Source organism: Periplaneta americana, chromosome 4 (assembly GCF_040183065.1).
Source record: "Periplaneta americana isolate PAMFEO1 chromosome 4, P.americana_PAMFEO1_priV1, whole genome shotgun sequence".
NCBI classification, from domain to species: domain Eukaryota; kingdom Metazoa; phylum Arthropoda; class Insecta; order Blattodea; family Blattidae; genus Periplaneta; species Periplaneta americana.
In genome coordinates this window covers 63,428,471-63,454,131 of record NC_091120.1, presented here as the reverse complement: position 1 = coordinate 63,454,131, position 25,661 = coordinate 63,428,471, and the positions used below count along the sequence as shown (strand labels likewise).

Genomic DNA, 25,661 nt, shown 5'->3' with positions numbered 1-25,661 from the left:
CAAACATCACAGCCATAAAAAAGTTACAAAACACTTCCACATATGCAGAACACATCACAAATGCTAACCACACCTACAGAGACGTCAACACAGACACGGAAATTCTACACATCCAACCAAAATACCAGAAACTAAACACACTAGAACAATATGAAATATACAGACACACAAAAACACATCCAAATGAAATTCTCAACACACAACTCAATTTCAGAACACACACACTCTTTGACTTCACATTACACTACACAAATACACCCCCACAGGAAACAAAAGAAAAGGCGCCAAGACCAGCAACAACCAGTTCTGAAGAAGACCAATATCAGATGGAAACATGTTAACCAGATGCGATAGAATTTAACACGAGAAAGACATATAATGCATATTCAGAAGTGATATAGTGTTAAAAGTTGTGTAATCAAGATGTATAAAATTAAGTGTTTCAAAGCCGACATTATTGATCCACGCGAAATATTTTTGGAGATATTCAAGGTTTAATTTAGCTATGGACAGTCAAATCCATATGTTGCCAAACTAAGGCCCGGTTTCACAGACTGTTCTTAAAATAATACTAACAGGATGTTAGATAACACAGTGTTAATGTTAGTAATCTAACATGCTGTTATTAAAGCTGTATTTCACCAAACGTTTTAAGAGTTTTGTTATGTAACATTGTTAAGAACTATGTTCTTAGTATCTTGAAGGAGCCACCGGCGTAGCTCAGTCGGCTGAGGCGCTTGCCTGACGATCTGGAGTTGCACTCGGACGTTGGTTCGATTTCTGCTAGGGCTGATTACGTGGTTGGGCTTTTTTCTAGTTTTTTCTCCAACAATAAGAGGAATGACAGGTAATCTATGGCGAATTCTAGGCATCATTTCTCCAAATACCATCTCGCCAACACCAACCCCTTCGACGCTAAATAATCTAGTAGCTGATACAGTTAAATAACCAACTACCTTTTGCCTTTTATTTCTGTTTTTATTGAATAGGTATCACTGGTTTCTGTCCGATTGTCAATTTATATTAAATGTGTATTTTTCTTTCTTTTTCTCTTCCTCCTTTTATTTGCTCGTGTGTAATTTATTGGTTTGAATTAAGTTACTTAGGCCTATTGTATTTAGTAAATTGTCCTTGTAAATTTTATGTTATATCATTGGCTAAGACCACACCGTACACGAGCCTGGCTCTTACGGTAGTGGCTAGAAACATTTTTGTTTTACAAATTTAGTTATAAATAAATAAATAAATAAATAAATAAATAAATAAATAAATAAATAAATAAATAAATAAATAAACAAATAAACAAATAAACAAATAAACAAATAAATAAATAAATAAATAAATAAATAAATAAATAAATAAATAAATAAATAAATAAAAGGAAGTATCTTGAAGGCAGTGAGTTATTTTCTTATTTTATGAAACTACCCAATGTTCGTGGTTAGCGAGAGTTTTTTTGCGCATTGTGGGTTGCATTTAGACTATATTATAACCTTTTGTATGCTCGGAAAATGGAAAACAAGAAGCAAAAACATGCAAGAAGCCGTAATTATACTGCGTACGCGTCCAAGTGATTGAATTTTAATGCGTGTTCAGTTTAGAGCCCCTAGAACAGTGATGCAGAAGTGCGTTCCAATTGTAGCATACGTCACAAGCCGGACAACGTCATTCATCCCTTCCCTCAAGGGCACACGTCATCCACATGACAAGGTACAGAAGATTTGTATTCACTGTCTAGAGGTGAAATTCGAAGCAATATCGATCGAAAAGCACTAGTTTAAAGAGAAATGGAGAAAATGAATACTTCTGTATCCAAAATAATCACAAAGCACGTTGTCTCATTTGTGAACAGTTTATTGTTATAATTATTCTGGTCGGATAAACTTTCGTCATTTTCTACGTGAGCACAAGTTAGTTGTAATCCGCCACATAGTTGTAGACGAGTCATGGAGAGTCATTCAACGCCAGTGGATTGTGGAAGAGGAATCAATGCTTTCCCCATGCTTCCACTCCTCTCTCTGTGACTTCTGCATCGCTGCACTAGAACTCCAGGAAAATGTACTATTTGGTAAAATCCAAGCATTTCATCACGTAATTCCTGCCGAGGAAGTCATAATGCAGAAACTATGTTAATTGTTCTCCTACTATGGCTTTTGAAAAAAAAAAGCCCTGCATGATCTGCCATTAGAATCAGAAAAGCTAACTATGCATAGTATCTCAAAGCAAGTCAGAAATCCAGTAAACACAATGATTAATAGTTCATAGTCTAATTTTACTATAAAGTACATTACTTTTACAACAAGAATCGGTAAATTGAAACGCCTGAATTTGTCTCTTTAGCCGACACGCGAAACTAGTGTGTGAGAGAAGTTGCATAACGATACGGGCGTTCCATATTTTCTACTGAGAGTTGCGTTAGTAATATTAACGACTTTCTTCTGCAACATCAGTGGTATTAAATTGTTACGAAGTAATAGAGTCCTGCGTTTGGTTACTTTGAATAAAAGTTAGATGTACATCGCTCATACTAACTTCGCTTGATACGGAGAGCAAGTTGCGAGTCAACAGTACACAACACTGTTCAGTAGTCTCCCCGCACGCTCTAGTACTGTGTATTTAGGTCTGTTTATCCGTGTACTCGTACCTGTGTGTGTAAGTCGGTGAACAACAGGAATAACACTCATGTACAAAATATCGCTTGGATTTAATAACAGTAATAAGAAAGTATTATTTTATATGAAGGCAGCTTATAGGCCTATGCAATAAACGATGAAAGAGTAATGGAACGGAGAAAAATTCTCTCCGGCGCCGGGATTTGAACCCGGGTTTTCAGCTCTGCATGGAAATATCATATGTACTTCCGTACATTAAAATAATATCTATGCAATAAAAATAATTTTTACTAGGGAAAAACAAAACTAACAATTTTCAGGAGCCAGCCCCTTTATTTTTAGAACACACCACATTTTGTTCACACGTGAAATGAAAAAGATCATTCAAGCTAAGATAAAGATACATTATAGAAATATATTAAACAATATGAAATATCTATGCAGTATAAACACACACTCTCAGAGACGATCTGGAGCAATGTAGAACAATATTTTGAGATGCGCAACAAATGTAACAATATTAATTAAAACAACACGTTCAAATTTCTTCTGCAACCGCTTTTGTTGTTAACATAATGTATTAGTCGTAGTGACATAAACAAATCGAAGTCTTAAAAAATTATTGACTCGATAAAAATTTTAGTCGCTAAGGCCATCTGGTACTCGGAATTTGTCTATCCCTGATTTTTTAGAATAAGTAAAACGCAGCTAGATAGTTTAGATCTAATTAAAGTTTGGAATTAACAAATATATATACAAAGCAAAGCAAATTATGAGTGCGTGCTTTACGAGTCTCTATAAATCGTTTCAAATGAACAATTTTTCCTTCTTTCTAATAAAATAAATTTTCTTCTTTCCTAATGACGTACTCGCTATCAAATTCTTCTATTCGAGCACTCATTTTCAACAGCCTAGCTTTGTTTTATTTTCGTATGTTCACTGAACAGGAGACCTGAAGTAAGTAACGTTGGATGCCGCCGAGCTATACACCATACATTCCTACTCTGTTGCGGTGTTACTTAGATGTTTTAGGTAACCAAATGCAGGACTCTAGTAGTAACTATACAAGGAACGAAACACAAATACGAAAACTATGCGAATGGAATAAAGCTAGCTATTATTAGACATTTATTTTCAATCAAAAATATATTCCTGATATCTTCATATTATAATTATTTCGCTAGTTCATTTTCGTAAATTAATAATATTCCGTACGTAACATGAAGGCCCATATTTTACATAAACATGGAGTATTACCTTACTGATTTTTAATAAACGTTATTAAGTGTAAAATTCAATTTTTATGTCCTAAAATACACAAGTTATATAATTCTTTATTTTTATAATCAGTTCTTTTAAAACGTTTCATCAACTACACAGTTAAGCACTATATATTGGTTAGGATTATTATTATTATTATTATTATTATTATTATTATTATTATTATTATTATTATTATTATTATTACTTACTGGCTTTTAAGGAGCCCTCAGCCATCAGTCCCTATCCTGAGCAAGATCAATCCAGCCAGTCTCTATCATCATATCCCATCTCCCTCAAATCCATTTTAATATTATCTTCCCATCTACGTCTCGGCCTCCTCAAAGGTCTTTTTCCCTCCGGCCTCCCGACTAACACTCTATATGTATTTCTGGATTCGCCCATACGTGCTACATGCCCTGCTCATCTCAAACGTCTGGATTTAATGTTCCTAATTATGTCAGGTGAATACAATGCGTGCACTTCTGTGTTGTTTAACTTTCTCCATTCTCCTGTAACTTCATCCCTCTTAGCCCCAAATATTTTACTCAGCACCTTATTCTCAAATACCCTTAACCTATGTTCCTCTCTCAAAGTGAGAGTACCATCTGGAAAAGTCCAAGTATATTTATATATATCCTTATGGGGGAATGTTGTACTTTTGGTAATTCAATTTTTTGATGTGGCAAAGTTGACTATCCTAACTCCATTATCATTACTAGTTACGTGTAGGCTCTCTTTTCCAATAGTCAGTTTAAAAATATCCTCCCGTCCTACTTTAGCATTGAAATCTCCCAATAAAATTTTCATGTGATATCTAGGTAACTGATCAAAAGTCTGTTCCAATTCCTCATAGAAGCTATCCTTTATATGATTGTCTTTCTCTTCTGTTGGGGCGTGAGCATTTATCACTACGATTTCGCACCATCTATCCTTAAGTACTAAATACGATAACCTACCACTGATAAATTCGACCTCTTTTACTGCTGATTTTATTCCTTTATGAATAAAGAATCCTGTTACTAATAGGTGATTATCGTTTCCTTCCCCATAATACAACAAGTAATCTCATTTTTGCGTTATGCCGTTCCCATCTAACCTAACCTAACCTCCCACAAAGTCTATTCTATATCTAGCTAGTTCTTTTGCTACTAATGTTACCCCTCCTATTCTACTGTATATAGACTTGTAACATTCCAAGTACCAAGTCTCAAAACCTTATTCCTTTGCTATGGTCGTGACAGAGAATCAGTCCCATTCCGAGGCTTATTTGAAGGTTTCGTAACAAGCTGTTTTTTACGGTGATGGGTTGTTAGCCCTTCGCCAAACCCCCAAGCTGGAGGACCACCCCTCATCTGCTGTCCGCGACTGGTTATTCAATATATTCGCAACTACCCTCCATATCTGGAGGCCGTCTCCTCTATCCGCAACTTGAGGACGCACCATGCCGTGGTGAGAGGGACCCACAATATATGGATTATTATTATTATTATTATTATTATTATTATTATTATTATTATTATTATTATTACTGAAGATCTAGTAAACCTACCTCTAAAGCAGACTTGCCCACTTAAAATCAAAATTGCACTTGTCGGAATTTAAACAAAGTTCTCCGACATGGAGAGCCAACGCTTTAACCATTCGACTAACGGTAAGCCTTCAAGGTGTATTATAAAGGGCTGAAGTCGGCAGAGAATCATGCATGTAAAGCCTTTGTATGTATATAAAACCTGAACAGAGCTTGTTGTTGAAGTGTTGCAGGTTATTATAGTTTAGAATACCTGTGCAGCCTACACTACGGCGAAACACCCATTAAAGAGCATCTCCTCTTGTCTGAGGTCTCACACAACTAATCGGGCGTGGAGGTGTAACAAAGCTTGAGCAAACTTAAATGAAAGCTCCCCGCACCCGCATTCATAATGAAAGGATGTTCCAAACTAGAGGAACTTCAGTCTGCTGTCATTAATAGAAAAGCTAATTTTAGCATATGAAAGCTACGAGTGGACCCTGGATTTTTAATGTGTCACATTCTAACCATTATTTACAAGCACAGCAAGCTTGAATCATTAGAAATTTTGCATCCACTTCCTTTCCTTGATAATAGGCCTTCCTCAATTTATTTATTAACTTAATAGTTATAGCTAATATAGTGTTTAATTGATTTTATATTGAGATTTACCTATAAATAACACTAGCCAACAAATGTTTTGTTGCATTTCTATGAATAGCTGTTACTAACTAATTTGTGGGTGCTGATTTCAGATATGAGGTTAGTTTTTTTCTCAAAGCTCTGGTTTTTTTGCAGTCGACGTACGTCAAAATTTCAATTCTCATTTTTTCTCATTTATCTCATAGCGTATGTGGAGATATATTTAATTAAACTGTTTTAAATTAGATGGGCAGTAAAGATTAAATTGCAATATATTCTAAATTTCTTCGTAATACAAACTAAAACACATAAATCATAAACTATCTTAAACGTAGCAGATTAACAAACATTACATTGCAACATAGTCTAAGTTACTTCAGTGGTACAAACGTAAACACATACAGTCACACACCGTTTGCTCTACAGAGTGATTCAGGAAGATTTACCTCCCTTACGAAGCTTATTTCCGAAGCCATTCTGAGCAAAAAAAATTCCATATAAACATTTGTCCTAATCTCAACATTTTCAAAATTACACTAATTTGAAGTTGTATGTAAAATATCATTATTCTTGAGTTTTAAGGGTAAAAATATTACAGATGAAGAATGAACTATTCATGAATATCATTTCTTTAATTAGCTAATATTGTGAAGCTAGAAATGTGTTGTGAATTCCATAATTGCTTCGTACAGATTTTTTTTCGACTTTTAACTACAATAATACATTTTCTTACGCATTTATCACAACAATTGTTACAAATCACGCCACTCTTGTAAATTCTTTAAGACTGTACTATACATTAGGATGCATAATTAAACTGTAAAGAATCAAGTTTCTAAAGTCGTATGATTTGTAAACATTTTATGATATGTGTGTAAGAATGATGTCATTTTTAGTTAAAAATTGAAAAACGAAATCTGCACAAAACAATTAACAACACATTTTTAGCTTTTGACAACACATTTTTAGCTTCAAGACTGTACATTAGGATGCATAATTAAACTGTAAAGAATCAAGTTCCTAAAATCGTGTGATTTGTAAAAATTTTATGATATGTGTGTAAGAATGATGTCATTTTTAGTTAAAAATTGAAAAACAAAATCTGTACAAAACAATTAACAACACATTTTTAGCTTCTGACAGCACGTTTTTAGCTTCAGAACACTAGCTGATTAAAGAAATGACACTTCTGAATAGTTCATTCTCTATTTATAATATTTTTTATCCTTAAAACTAAAAAAAAAAGTATTTTACTATGAACTTCAAATTAGTGTAACTCTGAAAATATTGAGATTAGGACACATGTTTATATGACATTTTTGCTCATAATATCTTCGGAAATGAACTCCGTAAGGGACGGTAAGTCCTCGTGAATCACTCTGTGTAACACATTTGTTACTATGCCATTATGTAGTAAAACATACTTCAGACTGCTCTTAGAACTGTCTACAAATAAATGCCAATCATTTGCACTGTATAACGTAACCCGTAATTCCTGTAGAAGACCTGAGACATTATAACAATATACAAACTTATCCTCTGTCAAAAGCCTTTTCTAGGTCCATAAATACTACAGACACTTTTTATTCTTCACCAGGCACCTTTCGCCGATTTTTAGTAGCAGTCCAATTGCATCTCTCATAACTTTTGACTGAAACAACCAAATTCAAGAGTAGCTAAACCTACATGGCGACCAAAACAGGGACGGCCTTGAATACTTTGACATGACAAAATATGGAAAGGCAGAACAGGCCACAAGATCTTAGTGAAGACGACAAAGATGATGACGATGATGATTAAGATTATGGTGATGATGACGAGGAATACATCCATAAGTTGCTGCAGGACTATAACATGATTGACGGTAGAAGAAGAAAAATATGATAATTATGGTGATGTTTAGCTCCCAGCTTTCATTATCAATTGTTTTATAGCTGTGAAGAAGATGAAAATCATTTTGAATTCTTTAAATATAATTTTTATTTTAGTTTCAACTAGTTATATTTTGCTTCAAGTCTCGGTGGTACTTAGGTGGAAAGTGATCGTATTCTAACCGGTAGAATAGGAATTATATTCTATTTGGAGCTATTAGGAGCATTTGTCTCAATCCTCAGCAATCCATTCTTATGATAATTTTAACAACCTTAATAGTATTAGTTCGATTAATTAAAATGTCTCTCAGTAAAACGTACAGCAGAGTCCGTATAGGTCAGTTTCTGTCAGATGCGTTTCCAATTCACTGCGGGCTAAAGGAAGGAGATGCACTATCACCTTTACTTTTTAACTTTGCTCTAGAGTATGCCACTAGGAAAGTCCAGGATAACAGAGAGGGTTTGGAATTGAACGGGTCACATCAGCTTCTTGTCTATGCGGATGACGTGAATATATTAGGAGAAAACGATTAGAGAAAACACGGGAATTTTACTTGAAGCAAGTAAAGAGATAGGTTTGGAAGTAAATCCCGAAAAGACAAAGTATATGATTATGTTTCGTGACGAGAATATTGTACGAAATGGAAATATAAAAATTGGAAATTTATCCTTTGAAGAGATGGAAAAATTCAAATATCTGGGAGAAACAGTAACAAATATAAATGATACTCAGGAGGAAATTAAACACAGAATAAATATGGGAAATGCCTATTGTTATTCGGTTGAGAAACTTTTATCATCCAGTCTGCTGTCAAAAAATCTGAAAGTTAGAATTTATAAAACAGTTATATTACCGGTTGTTCTGTATGGTTGTGAAACTTGGACTCTCACTTTGAGAGAGGAACATAGGTTAAGGGTGTTTGAAAATAAGGTGCTTAGGAAAATATTTGAGGCTAAGAGGGATGAAGTACAGGAGAATGGAGAAAGTTACACAACACAGAACTGCACGCATTGTATTCTTCATCTGACATAATTAGGAACATTAAAGCCAGACGTTTGAGATGGGCAGGACATGTAGCACGTACGGGCGAATCTAGAAATGTATATAGAGTGTTAGTTGGGAGGCCGGAGGGAAAAAGATCTTTGGAGAGGCCGAGACGTAGATGGGAAGATAATATTAAAATGGATTTGAGGGAGATGGGATATGATGATAGAGACTGGATTAATCTTGCTCAGGATAGGGACCATGTGAGGGCGGCAATGAACCTCCGGGTTCCTTAAAAGCCAGTAAGTAAGTAAGTAAGTAAGTAAGTAAGTAAGTAAGTAAGTAATAGTGTTAGGCATAAGGAAGAGAGGCTGTTCACCTTGATTAATATTTGCATATCCGAAAGCCCATCGTCCACACTTGTGGAGTAACTGTCAGCGCGTCTGGCCGCGAAACCAGGTGGCCCGGGTTCGATTCCCGGTCGGGACAAGTTACCTGGTTGAGGTTTTTTCCGGGGCTTTCCCTCAACCCAATATGAGCAAATGCTGGGTAACTTTCGGTGCTGGACCCCGGACTCATTTCATCGGCATTATCACCATTTCATTCAGACGCTAAATAACCAAAGATGTTGATAAAGCGTCGTAAAATAACCTACTAATATATATACCGAAAGCCCATCTCGAAATTAACATTACTGTTAGCACTGCTTTGAATACAGTCTGCTCCAGATATAACTTCCAAGCCCTCACATGCACAAACGCTGTTATTCCTGTTGAAATACTTCAGCGGTCAGGCATTATGAAGGGCAATCTGACAAAAAGTTCCTGAACTCTGCCTAGTAAAATTAAATGGTAGCTTATTTTATTCAAATTGTTTTCATGTAATGGTGGGAAATTAATCATGTGACGGTAACGATAAGCTTCTGCTTACGCGAAAAGCTTCAATTTAATTTCAATTGAATTTATGATATTAGTTCAACTCTACGAGTTTAATTCTGTATTGGTTTTTTAATCGCACCACTTTTACGCTTAATGCAATTTGCCGCTCATTTACTGATAGGAAATATCGCCCAAAACAGGAGGCCTTTGCCCAACGTGGGACGTCACAACTATATCAATCATTCATTCATTCATTACTGTACCCAGTGTGGATCTATTCATCGCTGTCTGCTAGCTGGTCCGTGACATGGACAGCGTAATTCCAATATTTCGCAATCGGAGTCACAACGACCTGATGAAAATGTTGACAGGAAAGAGAAGATTTTAAATTTGGTCGAGAAAACCCTGGGCTGAAGCAGTCGCTTGATTTTGCAATACGAAGCCTTTTGTTTACGTCTCACGTCGGATGAGTTCAATGCCTCCTCGAGGAATCTTGGGCATTGCGACATTGCCAGCGAGTTTAAATTTCAATGCAATTAATTAATTAACCATACACTTAATCTCAAAACGTATAATAGATTTTATGCTCGACCATGCCGAAATGTAGTAATTATACACCTGGTAGCAGCCCTTTAGTGGACCTCATTAAAGTACACCTATTCATTAAAGTTCAGGTTTTCCACCAATCAGAAAGCAATATTAAAGCGCAAGTATCGATTATTCTCGGATATGCAATCGAAAAACAACTAGCAAAACGTCACGGAGGCTGGAAATCCAATACTGTCGCAGAAGGTTATATTCTGTTACTATAATAATTAGCGTTAATTGTAAATAATATTCAAATAAATTCAATTTGTCATCTCGTTTTTCAATGTCTAAATCAATTTCCAGGTCATATCAAGATTAATGTTCATTTTACTCTCTAGATTATATCAAGGTCAATGACATTTGTTCCTCGGAAAAAATCAATACTTTCGCGTCTGCGCACAAGGTCACTTCTGCTCCCCAGTCAGATAAGAATAATATGAATACTTATGAATAATTTCAAGTTAGAAATATGGTCGAGCATAAAAAGTCGTATGAAACTTGCCTATAACGGTAATTAAGACGCTCGTATGAAAATTATGAAACTCGCTTGCACTCGTTTCATAAACATACTCGCGTCTTAATCACTACCATTATAGGCTCGTTGCATACTGTACTATTTCGTTTATTTTCATGTAATCTATCACTCCTTTTCGTGGCTTAGTGGACAGAGCGTCAGCACGTAGAATCCCGGTGCCGGAGAGAATTTTTCTCCGCGCCACCGATCCTTCATCATATGATAACGCAGAATTCCTGCATGGAAATATCATACTTCGGTACATCGCAATAATATGATATAATTACAGTGATTTAAGACGGCGCTCATTCCGTCGGATCCCGGCTACATAGTGACTCGTAATGAGTGCACCTCTGCACAAAGTGTGTTGGACATTGTGCCACTGTCACACATCTGTGACACAGTGCACGAGGGTTGGCTATTAAAGGGAAACTAAGAGGTGGAGCTTAAACTGAGAGGATTCAACCGGCATCGGAATTGGAATCCGGTGTGGCTTAGTGGATAGGGTGTCAGCATGTAGAGCTGAAAACCCGGGTTAGAATCCCGGTGCCGGAGAGAATTTTTCTCCGCTCCACCGATCCTTCATCGTTCAAATGCAAGAGGTCAACGAACCCAGACCTGTCTGCTAAGATGAACTACCGCTCATCTCCCTCTGTGGTTACAACGTTGCAATTTGATCTCACTATTTTGTGGCCTCAGATTACTGTTTTTTTAATTAAATTTACACGAATACCGTCACTCTATTGAAATATGCCAGAGAGATAAATAATTCTTTATTAGATCTTCTATCAATATGCACAAAAATCACTATCCTACTCGCAGTAGTTACCGACTAAGAGTGTGTTAAACATTCGGGAAAATACTTTTTTTTTTTTTTTTTTTTTTTTTTTTTTAGAAAACTATGAGACTGTCGGACAATATCAAAATTCAAGTTTAAATTAAATAATCATATTATAGTTCATATTTAGTTCATGGAATTGCTTGTTGAACACCTGTCACGTTGCGCAACTTCGGCTTAACCCATGACATATAATAAATATTGTAACTATGTTGTTACAATTAATATGTAACGTATTTATTATTATTAATATTAGTTATCACTATCATCATTGCTATCTCTGTTTTTCTTTATTTTTTTCTTGTATTAGCTCGATGAGAGCTCTATAGCGTTCTTTTGACACTGTTGACCCTCCATAGGGCTTTAATTTAATTTATATTATTTTCATCAGTGTTTGTATTTCTTTTTTGTATTTCTATGTGCTATCTGGTGGGATGGAAGAGAAGGCCTTATGGCCTTAATCCTGTAAGATTAAATAAATAAAATAATAAATAAACTTCCCACCAATATTGTATTACAATTTTTTGTTACATACAACATGAACTTTTCGCTCTGAAATTCTGCACGGTTATTTCATTTCCATCCTGTATGTAGATCAAATATGCAGAATGTTGTCACAAAATTGACAAGCTTTTTCAGCGTGTGCTGATGATCATTCCACGTAATAATTCATAATGCACTATGGGTCCATTCGGCTTTCCGTTTTCAAGATAATGATCTAGAGGCTTGCAATAACACTCAGATTGGTTTCAACTCACTTAAGTACGAATAAAGTCTATCAGAATGTAGAATTCTCCATGCTTGTGCGGGTGCAACAGCCATTATTCGTGGCATTCTTCCCACACTTGAGGTCGGCTACATTTTACACCATTCAGAACAGTGGTCGATATGTTATGCAGTTGTAACGTCAGAGAAGGTCGCTCACCGGGAAGTTAGTTCAGTTCTGTGGAGGCTTGTGTAGTTCGGGAGTATTTATTGTGTACTGATTTAGTTTACACATGGTAATTTACCTGCATATTAAATTAATTTCTTGTCACAACACACTCCGACAATAATTTTGCTCCAAAACCGATATTACTTATTAGACAATATCTGTATCTGTCCTGCAGTACAAAAGTATGCTTCTGGCTTGTCTTCGTTAATATATTAAAAGTTACTGCAGGAACGTTGTATGTTATTTTTACACCAATGCCTTGTGTCTTACAGTTTTATTTTTATTTTATGGTTGCATCGCTGTTATTTCGGCGTGGCTCCTCCTCTTAGCTTAAGTCCTGGAAAGTAGGTAGGTATAATCGTTCGCCATTTTAGTTCTTTCGTTGCCGGTTGCGGTTAGCAGACGACGTTATTTTCCACACCGTTAAACATTATTACAACGTAGTTCCCATGATAATCAATCGCACTGTAAATTTTAGGATTCATAAATAAATATCTAAGCAAAGCAAGATTAAATTGTAATCTTTTATTTCTCAAATAATGTGAAAATTCTGGAAAAATATTAATAGCAGCAAAAATAACGAAATTTAAAAATTACCGTATTCAATATTGTACAGTAGTGGCAAAGAAAACGGACCGACCCTTGTAGCTGATTTCAGAGCCTTGTTGACTCCAGAGCGTCGGTGCATATTCCTTGGACCCGAAACACCTGTGCAGTGGAACAACATCCACGCAGCTGGTTACTGTTCTCCTACTTAATTACTACTACTACTTAATTAACTTATTATTCCCAGAACATGCATTTTACCAGTTTATTTTATAATGGCCTTCGAAATGGGCTGCGTCAGCAGTTGAAACTACGACAATTTCAATAGATTACTCACTATCTTGTGAATGCGGGCGTGGCATGCGCAGTGGCTCATTTCGGGGACTTTGATTATTCCGTCGGTCCGGTTTTTTTTTGCCACTACTGTATATACTTAAAAATCGGTTTTAACTTGATGTCATAGAAAAGTTTCTTTATGATTCCGGTTGTAAAAGGTTAAGCATGTACAGGGACATCATTTTATTTTTACTTCAATTTTTATTGTACCTGAGTTTTTTAATGTACTTCACTCCCACCCCTTCTACTAATGAAGTTCCAACTCCACACAGAACCAAGACCGCAGGTAGTAAGCAGTACTGAGTTACTGAGTATAGTACGTTCCAGAAATATGTTCGCGTTTTCCAGTGACGAAAGAGTTTTCAATATTGAATCATATTTTCGCACAGGTACTGTCCGTTTGCCTACGTCGCATCCCGATTTCCCCCACCTGCTTCTGCTCGCCCCTCTGTAAAAGCTGGGCTGTCTTAGCTCTTTTCTGAAAACATTAATTTCTCTTAGGAATTGGAAGTTTACATGATATTATACAGCTGTTTAATTTAACTTAAATAAAAGGGCCTCGTTAAGTAATTAACTGTCACGTGATTTCCTCCCTTTCTACAATCCTGCGGCATAACCACTTGGACGGACAGTAGATAGCATGTCTGAGTGATTTTATATTTTCGGGTCGGGCAGAAGTGAAGATTGAATTTACAGTACGTAGAGTAGGTACAGAATTATTTCAACATGAGTTACTAGTACGAAGGACGAAACTGGCAATTGGAATTAGATGCAATAGTCTATAGTGCGATAATATGCACAAAAGAACTGAAGCCTGTATCGAAATGAACGGCCACCATTTTCAAAATTGTGTTGAAATATTCATATTATGATTATTTTTCAATTTAACTTCTTTCTCTATATTGTACGCTAATGTGCTGTAGACAGTATAATATACACCGCATAATGAATACGTTAGCATGGATAACTCACTTCGTGAGTAAAAACACTTATTCTTAATACAGTACTGTACTTTGATTAAAGAAAAACCTAATGAAAATTATCAAACTCAAAATTCATAGTTTACGTAAATGGATGAACTACTTTTCTTCCTTCCTATACCTAGTAGAGTGATTTGTGTTTTACGCCAGTATCATCGAACTCCAGTCTTGGAGGGGGGAGCAAGCGGTGTTTCCGGTTCTCTAAAGGTATAGACAGGTTAATATTAAAAATGTTAGTAAAAATAAAATGATGTCCCTGTATTTCTATACATGGATTTACTTCCAGTGTGATAATGTTGCAGGATGCGGTGTGAGCACTGTGCAAGGTACACGTATCGTGGGCGGACAACCTGCAGTTCCGAAAGAATGGCCTTGGATGGCGGCACTGCTCAGAGAACGCACCATCCAGTACTGCGGAGGGGTGCTCATCACAGACCTGCACGTTCTTACAGCCGCCCACTGCGTTAACAGGCGAGACTTTTTGAAAAGATGCATGCAATATCCGCTAAAATGTTCAAATCTGCATGTACATATCAACTTTTTAAAGCAATCTACATTATCCGATTTCTAATAACCGACACGTTGATATTATTTTAGGCTTGTATGTGCATTATTTCGTTTATTTTTTACCCACGATATTCTAGGTCTCACCTTCTTTTTCTCTCAACTAATTGTATACCAATTTAATGCACATTTTTAGCAACCAAATTAAAAGGAAATTTTCTCTGGAATGGCAACATATTTTTATTCTTTGAACACTGATTTACTTGAACATTTATTTCAGTTCCAATTAAATTATAATAAAGATTTCATTCAATTTTTACATTCCACAATTCAATTTTTGTTTTATTGTACCCATATACGAAATGTTACTGAGAAATATTAGAATCTCACACTAGTATTATTATTTATGATTCCTGTGTCATGATTGAGAGCTCTCCTAATTACAACACCGAAGTAGGCCTACATAATTTTATCACATTGTCCTACAATTTTTTTTTATTCAAAATATCTGATTTTCGGTAAATACAATAGTACCAGTACCAAGTTATTTTAAACTACTTTCTTCTAATAATCTTGTGTGTCTACTAGGTTGGCATACGACTGAAGTCAACCTGATGCCTTGTAAAGTTTAGTTGTAATAATAATAATAATAATAATAATAATAATAATAATAATAATAATAATACCGTAATCGTTTTTGTTAAACGGATAAAATATTTACCTAATTGTATATGTCTAACATACACACAATATCGAAGGACCATAAAATCCAGAGAACTGACTGATCAATTACATTATGTGGAGTCAAAAGATTAGATTTCAAATATAAATTTTAAAATTATGTTTTATTTAACGACGCTCGCAACTGCCGAGGTTATATCAGCGTCGGATGTGCCGAAATTTTGTCCCGCAGGAGTTCTTTTACATGCCAGTAAATCTACTGACATGAGCCAGTCGCATTTAAACACACTTAAATGTGATCGACCTGAGCCGGGATTGAACCCGCAACCTCGGGCACAGAAGACCAGCACTCTACCTACTGCGCCACCTAAGGCGACTCATTCAAGTAAATAAAATCTAATTTCAAATGACCATTACTTTATAATGTGTGCAACAGTATGTCGTATCCGCGATATGACTGAATTATATCTAGATATCAACCGTAAAACCGTAAAATATATAAGTAGACTTCGTGGAATTGCTACGAGAATCGTAAGGTTTACTACGCTCGCGGTATAGACTGTATGAGAAGGGGACGTGCAACGAATCGAGTATGCCTCTGATGTAAACACTGAGCAGTATACTGCGGTTACAATAAAACCTGTATCCTGCATTCAAGAAATATAATGATCATTGAAGTAGGAAATGTCTAAACGTGTAAATACATAATTATTTTGTAGTGAGATATATTAACTCTTAAAATTTAATGTAATATACTCACATCATCCTTGAATATGTGCATTGCAGTGAAGAGTTACGTACATTTTGAGCGACTGCAAAGTAACCTCCTCCAATGGTCACTTAAACAGTTTTTATTTTGGGAAAATGTACGTTCAACATCACACGATGTAATAGGTGCATATTTGAAAAACGGGAAGTCACTACTTTTTAGCACACCAACTTCACACGTCTTGTCGTGACGTGATAGTACATCATTTATAGTACGATGTTGTGAATGGGCAGAATTTTTAGCAATAATGTTTCTCAACTTACATTTCACTTTTTCTGAAATTAGTGATATTTTGGATAACGATTTGTGATAATTTATCCACTATATTAAGGGCTTTTGAGAGTTGTATTTTAGACGATTCTAACAAGGTAATGCTTTTGGACACGATTTTAAGATTAGAATCAATGAACAGAATATCTTCCAATAGCTGTTCAGAAGGCAATGATTTTACAGCTGCAACAGCGGAACTGTCTGTGCTATCTAATGCATCAGTTACCTCCATTATTTTGCCGTAATATTCTGAATAATAATTAACAGCATCCAATCACGTTGTTCAACGGGTCAAGACTGGCTGCGGGGGTAAGGGTATTCCAGAGGCAATTGTTTGGAACAGCAACAATCTCATTGTAGTATGTTTGATTGAATTCTTGTCTGCACTGAACAAATGTTAAGCTTTGACTATTCCGACCACAGTAATACAAAAACAAGTGCTTACATAGATATACATTAGCTGTAGCTGCTTTATATATTTGGACCGCTCACAACTCTTAACATGAACTGCTTATACTACGAGACCGGGCGGTCGCTCACCTCCTCTATACTACCGTACATCGGCAACCTGATTGCACGCTGCGTGTGGCAATTCAACGGAGTCTATATATAAGTGATGATGATGATGATTATGGATGGTGGTGGTGGTGGTATCAGTATCCACAATATTAGACTTCTTAGATGCTTTGGTCTGATTCACCGATTAAAGAAATATGCTGTTTGTTTACAAAAGGGTAATGAAATAAGTTGTCAAATTCATCTTCCACTTACGTACTCTAACTACGGTTGTAATGATGATATATTAGTTAGCAACTAATAATGGGGAAAATTGGGATAACACTTATTTAAATGCTAGCAATGAAATTAACGTAGTGAAAAATTGGCTTGACTCTAATCTCCTGTATTTAAATACTAATAAAACTACCTGTATTCCATTTTCTTTAACAACGAAAGGTTTACCTCCACCTATGAATAATTATCACTTAGTAATACATGATATTTCATGTAATTAATTAACAAATAATGATTGAAATTGCCTACAACTAACACCTTCCACACAAGTAAAATATTTAGTAATTATTATAGATCAGCATTTACGTTGGGATAAACAAGTATAATAAAGTATAAGTATAAGAAAGACAATTTATAAATTCATAATACTTCGAAATTTTATCACTAAGGAGGCATTGAGAATAATATTTTTAGCTTTACTACAATCATTAATACAATATGGTATAATAAATTGGGGTGGAGTAGCATCATCTGTACTTAATCCATTAATTATATTACATGGAAGATTAATAAAAATTTGTCTAACCAAAAATATGGATTACCCAACAAATTTAATTTATACAGATCTTAAAGTATTAACTATTAAAGAAATTTATAAATATAGTTTACTAATTTACTACCACAGGAATGAAATAAAACATAAATCTAATCGACATGAATATCGTACTCGGAGACAAAAGTCTACTTTCCTATTAATTGAGCCTAAATGTCATACAAGTGCAGCTCTTAAACATGGTGCTAGTTTCTGCCCAAAACTTTATAATAAAATTACAAACCGTTTTCCAAATTTGAAATATTTTAAAATTGAAGCTTTTAAAAAAGAAATTTATAAAATTATTCTTGATATATAATATTAACAAATGTGTGTATTTTTTACCTTTTATTTCTCTTGACTATGTTCATGTTTTTATTGAATATCACTGGATTCTGTCTGATTGTCAATTTATATTAAATGCGTTTTTCTCTCTTTTTATCTTTCTTCTTCTTCTTCTTCTTTTTGTCTTTGTGTGTTATTTATTGGGTTTGAATTAAATTAATTACTGTATCTGGTAAACTGTCCTTATAAATTTTATGTTATATTATTGGCTAAGACCACACCGCACACGAGCCTAGCTCTTACGTAGTGGCTAGAAACATTTTTGTTTTATAATTTTAATTTGTACTCGTTAGCTAGCTAATTAAATAAATAATTCAATATTTTATTCCTTTGTAGAGTAAGGGCTATCGTTTTTCTACACAAATCCAGCAGTCCCGATCCGATCGTTGGCTGGCAAGTGGATATGTTCTGTCTCTTCAGCAGGAACTGGTAGTACCTCTATTTGTGAAGAGTAATATTGTCTTAAAACTTTTATAAGAATGAAAACGGAAAGCGTAGAGTGCCAATCATTGCAGACTGACAAAGAATTAACATATTTTCATTGCGTAATTATTCAAAAAACGATGAGAGGCGTACCGGTAGTACGGAACTTAAATGCTTTGAAGCGAATCCTTTCATCGATTAGACGGAGTGTGTCTGACAGCAACGATCGGCATGGCTTTCAGAGCCAGGGGTCAGCATTAAATCGCATTATCCAAACGAGTGTGTATTCACACGTGCCGTCACAGAACTATTAGGTGCACAGGCACGCCCACACAAGCAAATACAAGCCTGTAGCAGTAGGAGGCCGGCATTAGCAAGGCACGGATATAGCAGCTTCCGGCGGCCATAGCAAATACTGAACTAATAATACTTGCGACTCCGATTGAAATTCTGCTCTCGTTCTACTCATCTAGTGAAGTCATTTGTCTGTTTTGCGTGTTAACAACAAATCACTCAAACGTGAGACACGCTTAGCTCAAAATATTAAAACCGCTATAGGTTGAATGGAATCATAATGCGATCTATAAGCTTGCATGGACTTAACGAGATCCCACTATAGAGAATATTATTCTGATATTGATATTTATTTACACTAAATAACATAAAAGATGTAAAGAATCTGGAAGTTCACACGTGTTCGCGTGTAGTTCCATGTACAATTCTATATACAGGGACATCATTTTACTTTTACTAACATTTCTAGTATTAACCTGGCTATACCTTTGGATTAACGGTTGAGAACCGAAAATAACCGTTTGCTATCCTCTTCCACGACTGGAGTTCGATGATACTGCGTAAAATACAAACAAATCACTTTACTAGGTATAGGAGAGAAGAAAAGTAGTTCATCCATTTAAGTAAACTAGGAAATATCGCGATTTTCAGTATGATAATTTTCATTAGGTTTTTGTTTAATACAGTACAGTAGCCTATTAACAATAAGCGTTTTTACTCACGAACTGAGCTATCCATTCGGAGAACTCATTATGCCGTGTATATTACACTGCCTACAGCAAATTAGCGTTCAATATAGAGAATGGAGTTAAATTGAAAGACAATTATAATATGGATATTTAAACATATTTTTGAAAATGGTGACAGTTCATTTCGATACAGGCTTCAGTTCTAATGTGCATATTATCGCACTATAGACTATTGTACCTAATTCCAATTACCAGTTTCGTCCTTCGTACTAGTGACTCATGTTGAAATAATTCTGTAGGTCTACCTACTCTGTAAAAGAGTATCTTACGTACTGTAAATTCAATCTTCATTCTGCCTCTTCCGAAAAGATAAAATTAATCAGACATGCTATCTACTGTCCGTCCAAGTGGTTTCGTCCTAGGGTCGTAGAAAGGGGAGAAATTACGTGACAGTTAATTACTTAACGAGGCCCTTTTATTTAAGTTATTTTAAACAGTTGTAAAATATTACATAGATGTCCAAATCCTAACAGAAATTAATGTTTTCAGATAAGAACTAAGACAGCCCAGCCACTAGCCTTTACAGAGGGGCGAGCAGAAGCGGGCGGGGAAAACTGGGATGCGACATAGGCAAGCGGATGACAGTACCTGTGCGAGAATATGATTCAATATAGAAAGCTCTTTCGTCACTGGAAAACGCGAACATATTTCTGGAACGTACCATACTCACTAACACAGTACTGTTTATTATGACTGTAAGGCGACTTTGACTGCATACGCGGCCTTGGTTCTGTGTGGAGGAAGGTTGGAAGTTTACTAGTAGAGGAGGTGGGGGTAAATACATTCAAAAACTCAGGTACAATAAAAATTGAAGTGAAAGTAAAATGATCTCCCTGTACAAGAAATACAGAAATTAATACAAAATACAAGCATACAAAAATCTTTATACACAGAATCGATTTAGATGTAATTTACAAGGCATCCACCGAGTTAGCTCTGTAGTAGCATGTCTGCCCCCAGACTAGCTAGCCCGGTTTTGATTCCCAGAGGTGCCAGAAATTTCCGTGTAAAATTTTTACCTCGGCACTGGGAGAAGTATCTGTGCACGACTTCTAATCACTAGATTGTGCACCAGTATGCCTGGATTAAATCCAAAATCTCTTCGCAATGCATATGAAGAGAAGGCATATTGGGCCTATGTCACTGTTGGTAGTGATTACTCTTCGGACGGGGACGTTAAGCCTGGCGGCCCCCTTGGTGCTATTCGACAGAAGAAGGCTTCGTGCCGGTACCAGGTTTCCCCTTATCCCTTCCTCATCATCATCACCATCATCATCATAATCATCATCCTCACCCGTTCTATACACTGACACATACACTCACCCTAGTACATGATGTAAAGGGTTCAGAACCATAGTGGGCCAAGCGCCATTTACTAAAACGGTAGAAAATAATGGTTAAAATGAAGTTATTACCATAATTCAATGGAAACATATAGCAAGTAAAATAAAGTATATACATTAAACCTAAATTATATGTCAATATTCATTAAACTATAGTATTCACTTAACTTTAACCCTTGCTTTCTCCGTTTTTAATAAATGGCACTTGGGCCACTATGGCTCTGAACCCTTCATGTAATCTCCACAGATACACATCATACGTAGCGTGCCCAGCCGAAGCGGTGTGCAGCTTGCCAGTGGTCACAGTGCTATCATCTATTCTCAATATTCGGAACCAGTATCACGCAAGTGAAGTGGGTAGGCATTGGATACACACATAATTTATAAGCAGATGTTTAATTTATTTTGTTGAACATAATAACGATAAGTGTTAAAAATTCAAGGTGCTTTTCGATTATGGAGTTATATAATCTTGGTCCTAGACTAATACTGGTGACAGGGTAGTTCAGTTGGCAGAGCAGCTGGCTACGGACTGGAATATCCGAGGTTCGATCTCGGGTGGTGGCGGAATTTTCTCGTTTCCAAACTTCCAAAACGGTCCCGAGTGACGAGGGTACACGTTTATAAGTAGTTCAGGGGGGGCCACCCCTAGGTAGCATTGTAATGTCAAAAGTTATAGCTAGGGGGCGGATGTTGATGAAAAGTCATCTTGTTATTTTTCACATTAGAACGATGCCTATTAATATAGAAGTCCTTTCTATGTTAATATCAACTTAAAAAAGTAATTTGTTATATTGCATTTTTTAATTTTTTGACGTTTTTTTAACTAATAGGTCATTTTTATATTTTTTTCGGCACTTTTTGGTCATTTTTAATACTTTGAAGAACTTTTAGATCATTTGGAATGCATTTTACCTTCTTCTTTACCGATAGAACTGGTAAATCACTTTCTAACCAAATAGTTCAGTGGTAATTACCTGCTGAATAAGTGAATAACAGTGAAGTTTGAGTTTTAGTTTGGAACAGACTCTAAAGCCCATCCCTCATTCCACTGAAGGCTTCACTTCACACAACGGAAGTAATATAAAATGCTTGACAGCAGCTTAGTTTAAGTGAGGACTTTGACCGCTACTGTTCTTTTGTCTTTAGAATTTATGTTTGGAAGGGAGGAAACTTTCACCATGTCCTGGACAGGACGTTGTGTCCTCAACATGATTCGAAAGGAATGTCTACTGTAGTAGACAGTATTTTTAACACAAAGATTGCAAGAATGCACGCTGCGCCCACAATTTGTTTTGTCATTCACACTCCCTAATCTGGAAGATCTGGTAACAAAAATTAAGCGCGGTAGGAGGAGAATGAAGGCACTGACATGGACCACCCCCGATTGAAACACATTGTAAACCCTCATTAAAATGTATAGTTTCCCTTAAAACCTTCATTTCGTTGCATGTTCTTTTCCTTTATCTCAGCCAAATTCCAGGAAGTTGCCTCCTCTCTACGAGATTTGGAGGGCAGTCATTGAAACAATGAGACTAATTTTTAAGAAGTTGTGGTGCGAGTGCGGTGAATAATATTTAAACGTCATTTTCTTTTAATTTCATGCCATTTTCCCGTTAGTTTAAGGGCATTTTAATGGTCATTGTTAGTAGATTTTTAAGTCATCAACATCCGCCCCCTAGTTATAGCAATTCCCATATTACAATCTTCTCCCATATTCCCACCTTCTCCTCTAATATTAAAATACTTAAAACAAGAAGAATGTAAAAATTTCCTTCCCCTTTAATGGAACATGAGAAACGACAGGTGACTGTAGCAGCAGGACTGTCTCGACATTCCATGGAGTCTGCGGCATTACAGAATCGTCACTGTCAGAATGAGGATGAGTTAATGAAATGACAAGCCCGCTGTCAATTAAGCGCTTCCATCAATGCTGTTTATAGTGATCACATAGCTGGAAGAATTGCGTTTAACGCTATCATGCTCTGATGCAGAGCACTGGCGTTCAGCCTCTCACTTTTGTTGTTGATCTCATCCGAATTGGTGCTCACTCGTGTGGGTCTTGACGCCTACCCAAATGTCAACGTGAATAATAGTTACAAAGCCGACTGATACAACTTCCATTGAAAACTGTCGATCATAATTCATTTTATGTACCGTTCTAGAAATGCAACTTATAGTTCTATTTCGAAATAACCCATAGTATTATCAGCAGAGAAAACACATTGGAATAGTACAAATTGCAGGTGGAAGATGGACCTTACCAAAGAGTGATTATGTTGCCTCCTATTTTGACCTGAGCGAATCAGGGTCTGGAATGCTTTACCTGCAGACTTACTAAAGGTTTTACCAATAACTAAAAATGTATTTAAAAATAGGCTTAAGGACTTTACTAATAGACGGTATTATAGGCCTACACACTATTTAAAGGGTGTAATTGATGTTTTGCTATTTGAAGTATTGTATCAATGAAAAATTGTGTTGTGTCAGTGAAGTGTGAAGTGTCAGTGAAGTTTTATACTTTATAGTGGTAGTGCAAAGTATTTGAACACTGAAATGTTTTTGAAGTGTTAGTGAAATCAAATAAGTAGGTAGGTAGATAGATAGATAGGTAGGTAGGTAGGTAGATAGATAGATAGATATATAGATAGGTAGATAGGTAGACAGACAGACAGACAGACAGACAGACAGACAGACAGACAGACAGACAGACAGACAGACAGACAGACAGACAGACAGACAGATAGATAGATAGATAGATAGATAGATAGATAGATAGATAGATAGATAGATAGATAGATAGATAGATAGATAGATAGATAGATAGATAGATAGATAGGTAGGTAGGTAGGTAGGTAGACAAAAGCGACTGTTCATTCAAGCTATTGACATGAATGGTCTCTGTGAGATTCTGATCTTTTGCTTTGCTCACTGATAATGTAAGTATATTGGTTTTCCTTACAAATAGAACAAGTGAAATTAATCAAATTTCTAATTCCTTTGCAGAAGAGCAACGAAGGACGTGAGAGTCCGTTTGGGAGAGTATGATTTCACGCGAAAGGACGAGACACGAGCTCAGGATTTTGGAGTGGTGGACATCCGTATGCACGCCGACTTCTCATCAAGCACTTACGAAAACGATATCGCAATCCTGAAGCTGCAGAGACGAGCGGCCTTCAACTCCTACATCTGGCCGATATGTCTTCCACCCCCCGGACCCACTTTTGAGAATGCCATCGCTATTGTCACAGGCACGTATGACTATTTCATTATATGAGAATTTACAATATAGGCGTCTCATTTATACCAACATTCATATGGGTCAACTAAAATGCGCACCTTTAAAGCTGTTGGTGTTCAAAGGACATTGTTGCTAATACGATGTATTTCGTTTCTCTCGAGATATTACTTCAAGCCAGTCCGGTCGCGAACTCTATGTGATGTCAATCAGGCCGATATCGAGTTCAGAAAAACCTCATTATGAGGCTTAAAGTACTAAACTTATTGGCAGACATACGAGTATTTTCTGAGAAGTCACCTTTTGCTTGATCAAATCTATTCGTTATCCAGCTTACCATTATAAGCACCGGTTTCAGAAGTCTTTAGTCCTCTCAGATAAAAACCGAAATTTCTCTTCATATCGTTTTGGGTCTTCCACGGTCTAGTCATCCGTTATAAGTACAGCCCAGTTACTTTATGGTGACAGCTCGTCGACGCGAGAGAGGAGAAGGTTCGACTGTGGGAGGGAGACCGATCTGAGACGGAGCGAATGGAGGGAGGGAAATACAGTCATATTAGAAATGAAGTCTCACGTTGCAGCTTCTGCATAATTTTGAGCTCCTGTCACTGTGTTCACTTCATACTCCGGAACAATAGTCACTAATAAACACCAAAGTAGTAAACTAATGGAAATACAATGCGCAGGAGTTCGGAACAATAATAAACACTAAAGAATAAACTAATGTGGAAATACAATGAGCTGCAGTTTGGAACAATAATCACTAATAAACATTAAAGTAGTAAATTAATGGAAATACAATTAGCAGGAGTTCGGAACAATAATAAACAATAAAGAAGTAAACCAATGTGGAAATACAATGAGCAGCAGTTCGGAACAATAAAATCACTAATAAACACTAATGTGGAAATACACTGAGCAGCAATCGAATCATTATATTTAACAGTTAATCACTAATTAACAATGACATATACAGTACTCATGCGGAAATATCGGTAATGTTCATCAGTGCTTCACTGTTACCTTTCCCACCACCACCATCATCATCATCATCATCATCATCATCATCATCATCATCATCATCGTCCATGTAAAAGATGGAGCGGCCTTCTTCTCTGTACTTCTTTATTTTCCTCAAATACTGCAAACTTTTGGCCCTAATGCTGTGATGCTCGACCAGAATTTGGCGATTATTTTGTGTTTTTTTTCAATGAAATCCTAATTTCA

At 36.1% G+C, this 25,661-nt stretch overlaps 1 protein-coding gene across 1 annotated transcript in view; it reads left to right on the top strand.

The window, feature by feature from the left end:
• The window catches only part of LOC138697843 (trypsin-1), a 118,241-nt gene that overhangs the window by 61,643 nt on the left and 30,937 nt on the right, over positions 1–25,661 (top strand). Inside the window, exons 5-6 of the mRNA XM_069823404.1 lie at positions 14,797–14,965; positions 24,203–24,447. Coding sequence (XP_069679505.1) covers positions 14,797–14,965; positions 24,203–24,447 — 414 coding nt within the window. The remainder of the gene's footprint in view (positions 1–14,796; positions 14,966–24,202; positions 24,448–25,661) is intronic.